Genomic DNA, 8,568 nt, shown 5'->3' with positions numbered 1-8,568 from the left:
CGCGTCCCGACCGCGGGGTTTGCCGGGGCTGGGGCTGTGTCTCGGGTGCGACCCCGCTGCCCCGGTTCCCTCCCGCAGCCGCCAAGCGGGTGCTGTGGCTGGAGAAGGAGGAGAAGGCCAGGCTGCTGCGGGAGAAGCAGCTGGAGGAACGCCGCAAGCGCCTGGAGGAGCAGCGGCTGAAGGCGGAGAAGCGCCGCGCCATCCTGGAGGAGCGGCAGAGGCAGAAGCTCGAGAAGAACAAGGTGGGGATGATCATGGGTGGGGGGCCGGGGCAGCACGCCGGGGACGTGCTCCCTGGGGAGACCCTGTGGCTCCAGCAGCCCTTCGGGAACTGCCCACCATGCCCGTCCTCCGCGGTGCCCATCCTTCATGGCGCAGAGCCTCTGCGGTGCCTGGCTCCTCGGGCACACGTGCGCTGGCCAGGGTGGGTGTCACTGGCCCGTCTCCCTCCAAGCGTCCCCATTGCTGCGATAGCCTCACGCCGGGAGGCTCCGGTGGGTCCCAGTCCTGTTCCCCCAGCTGCCAGCCTCACCCTGTCCCTCTCCCTCGGGCAGGAGCGCTACGAGGCAGCGATCCAGCGGTCGGCCAAGAAGACGTGGGCAGAGATCCGGCAGCAGCGGTGGTCCTGGGCTGGGGCCCTGCACCACGGCTCCCCTGCGCACAAGGATGGTGAGTGGTGGGCTGGGCGAGGGCACCCATGGCCCTGCGGCTCTGCCAGCGGTGGGGGCGGCTGGGCACGGCTCTGCTGTGCTCTGTGGAAGGCGGGTGAGACTCCGCAAACCCAGCTCAGCCTCATTCTGCTGTGGGGTCATGCTGCCGTCGCCCTGGGCTGTGCCAGGCTGTGCTGGGCCCCGATGGGGTCCCTTGGCTTTTCCCAGCAATCATGGGGCTGGGCGTAAGCTGGAGGTTGTGCTTCACGGTCACCGTTCTGCGCAGGGGCATTCTTGGGGACAGCCCAGGTTGCTTGTGGGGATGCCGTGGCCACGCTGCCCGGGTCTCCAGCAGCCGGGAGGAGTCACGCGTGGGTTGCGGAGCTGTGCGAGGCCATCGCTGTCTCTCATTGGGGTCTGTGCTGTGGTGTGTTCCCTTGTCCCCCGGCTGGGTGGGGGCAGTGCTCGGCTCCTCCAGCTCCAGCGTGGGGGTGACCATGTCTGTGTGTACTCCTGGGTGTGCGTGGCCATGCCGCACCTTGCCGCGCCGCCGTGCTGTGCTCCTGTGGCGTCTGCTGGAGGCTCAGCCGTGCCCACTGCCCCACAACTGGAGCGCTGAGCCCAGCTGGGCCCTCTCCCTGGGGGCTCCTTGGGGACACCCCACAGAGTTTGGCACCATGGTTGGGCATGTGGAGGTCTCCTCTGTCCGCTGACCGCCAAGGGGACAGGGCTGCACTGGTGGGTGCTGGCACTGCCTGGCGTGTCTGATGGCATAGAGGGGAGCGCTGTGACCCTGGGGTCTGTCTACCCCGGTTGTGCCATGGGGCGGCTGTGGCAGCCCTGGCTGTGCCTGGCCGGGCTGTGTGTACAGGTGTTGTGTGCCAGCCTGTGTGCACCGGCACCACGTGCCTGGCACCGTGTGTGTACCAGCGCTGTGTGCCCGGCTGTGCCTGGCCGGGCTGTGTACAGGCGCCATGTTCTGGTTACGCCTGTCCAGGCTATGCGTACAGGTGCCGTGCATCTGGCTGTGGCTCGTGGCACACTCAGGGACAGACCCTTGTGTCCACGGTGCAGCACCTGGCCGGGTCCGGCAAGGGGACACCTTCCCCTGCCACTTCTCGTGGGGACGTGCTGCCGGAGCTTCTGCCAGCGCTCTCACTCGCCCATCTCCTGGCTGCTGCCTCCACCAGCAGCGAGCTCCCCTGGCCGTTTTCTCCAGAGGAGCCCGGCCAGGGCAGAGGGATCCCAGCACCCTGTGGAGGTGCTGCCAGCCACCAGCACCCTCCTGGCACTGTCACAGTGACCCAGCACCGGTGTGAGCGTTGTCCCATGTCTGTCTGGACCTGCTGCCCTCAACCTGCTCCACTGGGCTGGCTGCTCGCCTGGTGCTGCCGAGGTCCCTGGCCACCTGGCTCCTGGTTCTCAGGACTGCTTTTGGGGAGACTGGTGTGGCGGCGCCCAGGAGCCACCCTGGCTCCCGGAGGATGAGATCCCTGCATGATCCCAGCATGACCCTCTGGGGCTCGGGCACCGTGCCGTGCCGGATGCCAGCGCCGTTTGTCGTGTCCCCAGACACCAGCATCTCCTGGCCCCACTCTCTGTGCCGCATCCTCCTGCTCCCGCCCCAGTGCCCCGGCACGGCCGTGCATGCTGCATGTGGGGGGCCTGTCCCCATCCCCGGGACCTTAATGCCCTTGTGTCTTTTCCCTCCTCCAGGTGCGAGCCGGTGCTCGGTGTCCGCTGTAAACCTCCCCAAACACGTCGACTCTATAATCAACAAGCGGCTCTCCAAATCCTCTGCCACCCTCTGGAACTCTCCCAGTAGAAGTAAGAGCCCTTTGTGTTTGCCCCAGCGCAGGGGGCACAGCCTAGCCCCCTGCCCAGCGCTGGGGTCCCCCGAGGCCAGGGTCCCCCGTCCCCAGGCCCTGCCTTGCAGCACGGTGCCTGGGGAGAGAGGAGAAGCCGTTTGCTGTTTGCGGGAGGAGGCTGGAGCCGGCCGGCGGTTCCTTGAGGCTGCGTGCAGGCTGGGAGGAGGAGGAGGAGGATGAGTGGCTGGGTGGTGGCAGCCCCACAGGGTGCCAGGAAAGGGACCGGGAACTCTGGCTCCCTGCCCCAGGGCAGCTCTGGTGGGTGCATACGCAGCCGCAGAGCGGGGCTGCCTGTCACCGGACGGTCCTCAGGGCTGGGCATGGCGCTGGTGCCCGCTGCCGCGATGCCTGTCCCCACAGGCCCTCGGGGCTGGGTGCCATGGAGCGCTGTGGGCACGGTGCTGCATCGGGTGCTGCGAGGTCGTCCTGGCCCTGGGCGAGCTGCCCGAGGCTGCTGGCTGCGCCGGAGGGATGTGTCCAGCGCCGGAGCTGCTGTTGTGTTTCAGGGTTGCCTGGCGATGGGTGTGCGCCTTCCCAGCCGGGTATAAATAGCCAGAGCAGCTGACGCGGGCGGCTGCTGGCGGTGGTGACGCAGGCGGCTCCCGCCGGCCCCACACTGGGGGCTCAGCCTGGGGAGAGGCACCCAGGGGCTTTCGGCACTGCCCGGGTGGGAGCAGCATCTCCCTGGGATGGTGCCAAACCTGGCGCCCTGTCCCCTCTGCTGCACCCGTGGCTCTGTTTTCTCCCCTCCTGGCAGCGGGTGCTGCTCCTGGCCTGACCGGGGGCTCCGGTGGAACAGGGCAGAGGGGCCCTGTCTCTGTGGGTGCTTTCTGTGCGCCTGTGGGGTGTTCGGTGCTGGCAATGTGCACTGGAGGGCAGCCAGGGGCAGCCCCGTGCCCAGCTGAGCCAGCAGCGTGGCCGGGGACCGCTGTTCCTTGGGTGCCATGAGCCTGGCCTGGCTCCCGCGGGCATGCTCGGTGACTTTGGCACAGCTCCCTTGGGGTGAGGACATGCTGCGGTGTCCCTGTGGCAGCTGCAGAGTCCTGGGGGCTCGATTGCACCAGGACAGGGGCACAGGGAGGGTGCATGCCAGCGCCGGGCACAAGGAGAGAGCCGGAGTGGAGGGGGCTGCTGTTAGCAGGGTTGCACCCTGGTGCTGCCAGTACCGCTCGCTGTAGGTGCACGGTGGCCGGGGTGTCTGCGGGGCACGGGGACAGCGTCATCGTCGTGCCTTAGCACCATCCCATTGGTGCCCAGCCACCCACCCATGCCTGTGCCTGCATGGCCCCTCGTCCTGCTCAGCCGGCCAGAGGGGACCCCTCCCCAAGGCGGCTGAGCTTTGGGCACTCCCAGGGCCACACACGTGCCCTGGCCTTGCCGCAACCACGTGGCTGCTCTCTCCTGGCAGGCGGCCGTGGGGCTGGGGGCCGGGCCTGGTGCCTGGGGGCTCAGGGGTGTGCTAAGGGCCCCTCTCCCTCCCCAGACCGCAGCTTGCAGCTGAGCCCATGGGAGAGCAGCATCGTGGACCGGCTGATGACGCCCACCCTGTCCTTCCTTGCGCGCAGCCGGAGCGCCGTGACGCTGGCCGGGAACGGCAAAGAGCAGGGTGAGCACCTGGGGAGGGGCATGGGGCCACACAGGTCCTGATGGTGGACTGGGACGAGGGTGCCTGAAGCCAGTGGAGAGCTGGTGCCAGTGCTGTGCCGGCTCTGTCCTGACGGTGTGGTCACTCATACTGCCAGTGCCCGTGTGCCCCCGCTCGGCCTCTGCCAGCCCCCTCAGCCCCTGCCACAACCACCGCCTGCAGCACCGCTGCTGGGAGAGGCGGAAGGGGACCACCAGCAGCCCCGACGTGACGCCGCGCCGCAGGACCGAGTCTTCGCCTGTGAGTGCCACCTCCTGTGGGGACCCCTTGGTGCCAGGGCAGCTGTGGGGTACAGTGTGGCTCCCAGCCGAGCCGAGCACCCTGCACTGATGCTGCCTGTGTCTCTCCCCGGCTGGAGCAGAAGAAGAAGGAGAAGAAGGAGAAGGATCGGGAGAACGCCAAGGAGCGCAGCGCCCTGTCCCGCGAGCGCAGCCTCAAGAAGCGGCAGTCGCTGCCAGCGGCACAGCCCCGGCTCCTGCCCGCAGCGGACAGCAGGTAGGGACCTGCCGCCGTGGGGGCTGCTTGGCCCCCCGCCCCGCAGGCTGCCCCAGCTGCACTAACACTGTCTCTTGCTCTCTTTGCAGCCCCGGCCCCAAGAACCGTCCCTCATCCCCTGCCACCCCCAAAGCCCGTCCTGCATCCCCCAGCCCGGCCCTTGGCTCTCCCCACAAGCCGCCCCTGCCCCGCAGCACCCACTCCTCTCCCAAGGTGCGGGCCAGGGCCCGGGAGGAGCGGGGGGAGCAGGAGGGCCAGGCGAAGGCACGCGAGAGGAAGGAGGAGGAGCGGAGCCCGGCCCCCCCAGCCCTCCCTGAGACCCCCAAGGTGCCCGCAGAGCCAACAGCAGGTGGGTACGGGGTAGCTGGGGGGCAGCAGGGCTGGGGGGAACGGGAGCAGCACTGACGCCGCGGGCACCTTGCAGCCCCCCTGGCCCCTGCAGCCCCCAGCCCTGTGCCAGCCACCCCCCCAGGCAGACCCCCAGCTGGCACCACGGACCGGGAGGAGGCTGCCCGGCTGCTGGCAGAGAAGCGGCGCCAGGCGCGTGAGCAGCGGGAGCGTGAGGAGCGTGAGCGCCGGGAGCAGGAGGAGCGGGAGAGGTGGGTGCGGCCCCCCCCCCCGGGCCCCCGGCCCTGGTCCCCCACCTTGCTGAGGGCCCCCTCCCTGCAGGCGGCTGCAGGAGGAGCAGGTGCAGCAGGCAGCGGAGGAGCAGACCCGCAGAGAGGCCCTGGCACGCCAGCAGGAGGAGGAACGGCGGCTGCAGGAGGAACGAGAGGCCCAGGAGAGAGCACGGGCCGAGCGGGAGGAGATGGAGCGGCTGCAGAGACAGGTCTGGGCTGGCGGGGTGCGGGGGCAAGGGGCCGCAGGGGAGACAGGGTGGAGGGGGCAGGGGAGGAAGAGGTGGGATGAGGGATGAAGGTAGGGATGGAGGGGGAAGGCATGGATGATCTCTTGTGGTTCCTACCCCAGCGGGATGCAGGGGCGAGGACCAGCCCAGCCCCTCGATGCCCAGGGTGGTGGGAGGGAATGTGGGGCAGGGCTGTGCTGAGCTGCCCGGGCAGCCTGTCCCCACTGTCCCTGCCCCAATCCATCCGTACCTGCCCTGTCTCATCCATCCCTGCCACCCTGCTGTGCCGCAGAGGGAAGAGGCCGAGGCGAGGGCGCGTGAAGAGGCTGAGCGGCAGCGCCTGGAGCGGGAGAAGCACTTCCAGCGCGAGGAGCAGGAGCGGCTGGAGAGGAAGAAGGTGAGGGCTGGGGACACCCCTGGGCAAGTGGCATGGCAGGGGCTTCCCCTGCAAGGGCTCCTGCCCAGCACCCAGGGCAGGTCCTGCTGGCGAGGGCTGTGCACAAGCCACCCCTCTCTGTCCTGCAGCGCCTGGAAGAGATCATGAAAAGGACGCGCAAGTCGGATGCAGCGGATGCCAAGGTGGGTGCCTGTCCTCTGTCCCGAGGCGCCTGGGGACATGGGGGACTCTGCAGAGCCCCCCTGCCTGGAGCTGCCACTGCCCCTCACGGCTCTCCTCTCCCTGTAGAAGAAGGAGGACAAGAAGGTGGTGAACGGGAAAGTGGCCGAGCAGGAGGATGTCCTAGGTGCGTGGCCCCTTCCCACAGCCTGCTGCACCTCTGGGGTGCCCAGGGTCCGCAGAGCCACAACCCCATCCTGCTCCCCGCCAGCCATGCTCCTGCCTGGGGTCATGGCTGAGCAGGGGCTCTGCTGCTGTCCCCAGGCCGCGAGAAGCATGCAGGGCCGATGCCGAAGGAGGAGGAACTCCCTGAGATGAAGACGCCGAGCACGGGGACTCCGGGGGGTCTGAAGGGCCTGGCGGGTGAGGAGCTGCAGCCAAGGTGAGCACAGGGGTGGATGGGGGGACCAGAGGGTGGCGGGGACGTGGCTGACCCCAGCCCTCCCACCCCACAGCTCCCCAGCCAAGGAGGTGGCATCCCCAGCATCCCTGGTGAACGGCGTGCAGCCCGGCAAGCATGAGAACGGCTTCTCAGGCACTGAGGGGTCGCAGGAGCTGCTGGAGCTCTCCCACCACGGCAGCAGCCCTGGCAGCATCATCCCCTTCGGCGACAAGGAGCCCTTCCTCAAGCAGGCCGTGGTCAAGCCCCCCCAGGTGACAGGTGAGAGATGGGAGGGGGTGTGCAGGGGGGCCAGGGCAATGCCGTGGCTGCCTGGTCTCACCGCCGCACCCTCCCTCCTCCCGCAGAGGTGCTGTGAGGGCCTGGCCCTGGCAGACGTCCCCACGGCGGTCACCGCACACGTCCCGACTCCGGACGCCCGCGCAGAACCGTAGCTGTTGTCAGAAGAAAAACCTCGCTGCTCCCCCCCGCCCGCCATGCGTGCCTGGCCCTGCCGTGGGGGCCCCGGGCGGTGTGGGACCTCGGCGAGGCGGCCGCTGGCCCCCTGCCTGCTGCGGGGACGCCTGGTTTCTCTCTTCGTTCTTGTTTTTATTTCGTTTTTTTTTTTTTTTTAAATATGCACCTTATCAGACTGACACCCCCACCCTAGCAGCCTGCCAGAGCCGCCCCAGACGTGTGGTGTAATAATGTAGTTATTTAACTTGCTGGGTACAATGTATGTGAATACTGTAAATAGAGCTCGGCCAGACATCGGGGACGCTCGCCTGGCCCGGCCCTGCGTGGGGCGGGAGGATTCGGGGCTGCCCGGGGCTCACAGGGAGAAGGGCAGCAGCCCGGCCAGGGGGAGGTCGCTCCCCGTCCCCACGCATGTCTGCGTGGCCCGGGGCCCGGCCGGCGCCACGTTGCTCTCCGTGCCGTTGTGACCATGTTATGCATCCAGACAACCTTTGCGAACAATAAAAGTGGACAACTGCCCTTGCCTTGCCTCGCCGTTTCCCCGGGGGGGATGGGAACCACACTGCCGGTGGGCAGGCGGCTGTGCCTCAGTGCTCCACGGGGCTGGCAGCTCTCCTGGCCCCCCTGGCAGCAGTGGGGTTGGTTTACCCCCAGTTTCAGGGCTCGCCCCTGGAGCCCCCCCAGCACTGTTTGCTCTGTCGGCTCTCAGCTCCCTTCTCCCTGCCGGGGACGCGGCCGGCTCATCCTGGCCGCCCTCCCCACACACCAGCAGGCCCCTGCACCCCCCCCGAGCCGGTGGCCGGCAGCTGGGCCCTTGGGAGCTGCAACCGGCCCAGGGCTGGTGGAAAGAACCCGGCAGCCACCGCCAGGCGCGGGGAGCCCGGGGCCTCCGCCTCCTCAGGGCCGCGGCCTACGCTGCCAGGGCCCGGGTGGGAAGGGGCGGCCGGGGGGGGGACCCTCCAGCGACCGGCTGCTCTGCGGCCTCGCTCCCCTCCCTGGGCGGGGGAAGCGCCGGGCAGTGCGGGAGAAGGCTCGGCACACACCGGGGACGGACGGGGGGCGGCCTGCGCCATGGCCCAGCGAAGGTCGCCGCCGCCATTTTCCGCCCAGACCCCGTAGCCCCACCCCTCCCCACCGGAAGCCTCGCCCTCTCCGTGGCGCCAGGGGCGGGAAGGGGAGGAGACGGAAATGATGTAACACCCCTGCGCGGTGCCCGCTGGGAGTTGTAGTCCGCCCGTCGCCGCCAGCCAATGAGCGCGGCGGGGGGGCCGGACTGCGGTTCCCGGCAGCCCCCGCGGGCGGGCGGCGGGCGGGCGCGAAGCGGAAGTGCGTGAGGAGGAGGAGGAGGAGGGAGGTGGAGGCGCCTGGCTGCTGAGGAGGCCGCGGGCGGCGCGGGGTCCGGTGAGTGCGAGTAGGCCCGGCCCGCCGCGGCGGGGCCCGGCCCTGCCCTGCCCTCCTCTCCGCCACCGGGCTTATCTCTTCCCCTTCCCTCCTCCCGCCTCGCTCGGAGGGCCCTCCGCGGCCGTCCGCTTTCTCCCCGCCCGCTCTGGGCCTCCGCGCGGCGCTACCCAACCCCCACACCCACCCCCCA

The 8,568-nt window shown here is 69.5% G+C and overlaps 2 protein-coding genes across 5 annotated transcripts in view; both read left to right on the top strand.

Moving 5' to 3' along the window:
* Positions 1 to 6,879, top strand: part of MAP7D1 (MAP7 domain containing 1) — an 8,249-nt gene extending 1,370 nt beyond the window's left edge. Inside the window, exons 3-18 of the mRNA XM_010576307.1 lie at positions 79 to 242; positions 555 to 669; positions 2,367 to 2,477; positions 4,002 to 4,124; positions 4,205 to 4,207; positions 4,261 to 4,403; positions 4,522 to 4,658; positions 4,748 to 5,007; positions 5,131 to 5,257; positions 5,328 to 5,487; positions 5,798 to 5,902; positions 6,031 to 6,084; positions 6,194 to 6,248; positions 6,386 to 6,503; positions 6,577 to 6,782; positions 6,869 to 6,879. Of these exons, the coding sequence (XP_010574609.1) occupies positions 79 to 242; positions 555 to 669; positions 2,367 to 2,477; positions 4,002 to 4,124; positions 4,205 to 4,207; positions 4,261 to 4,403; positions 4,522 to 4,658; positions 4,748 to 5,007; positions 5,131 to 5,257; positions 5,328 to 5,487; positions 5,798 to 5,902; positions 6,031 to 6,084; positions 6,194 to 6,248; positions 6,386 to 6,503; positions 6,577 to 6,782; positions 6,869 to 6,879 (1,892 nt within the window). The remainder of the gene's footprint in view (positions 1 to 78; positions 243 to 554; positions 670 to 2,366; positions 2,478 to 4,001; positions 4,125 to 4,204; positions 4,208 to 4,260; positions 4,404 to 4,521; positions 4,659 to 4,747; positions 5,008 to 5,130; positions 5,258 to 5,327; positions 5,488 to 5,797; positions 5,903 to 6,030; positions 6,085 to 6,193; positions 6,249 to 6,385; positions 6,504 to 6,576; positions 6,783 to 6,868) is intronic.
* A 1,414-nt stretch (positions 6,880 to 8,293) lies between these two features.
* THRAP3 (thyroid hormone receptor associated protein 3) overlaps positions 8,294 to 8,568 on the top strand; it is a 34,933-nt gene continuing 34,658 nt past the window's right edge. For 3 of the 4 annotated variants that reach the window (XM_010575971.1, XM_010575969.1, XM_010575972.1), the window contains exon 1: positions 8,294 to 8,378. The gene's annotated coding sequence lies outside the window, so the exon portion shown is untranslated. The remainder of the gene's footprint in view (positions 8,379 to 8,568) is intronic. The other variant, XM_010575970.1, reaches the window with a different exon arrangement.

The sequence above is a fragment of the Haliaeetus leucocephalus genome, unplaced genomic scaffold (assembly GCF_000737465.1).
Source record: "Haliaeetus leucocephalus isolate CR32 unplaced genomic scaffold, Haliaeetus_leucocephalus-4.0 Scaffold517, whole genome shotgun sequence".
NCBI classification, from domain to species: domain Eukaryota; kingdom Metazoa; phylum Chordata; class Aves; order Accipitriformes; family Accipitridae; genus Haliaeetus; species Haliaeetus leucocephalus.
The sequence above is the reverse complement of the archived record's forward strand: the minus strand, read 5'-3'. Positions and strand labels throughout refer to the sequence as shown.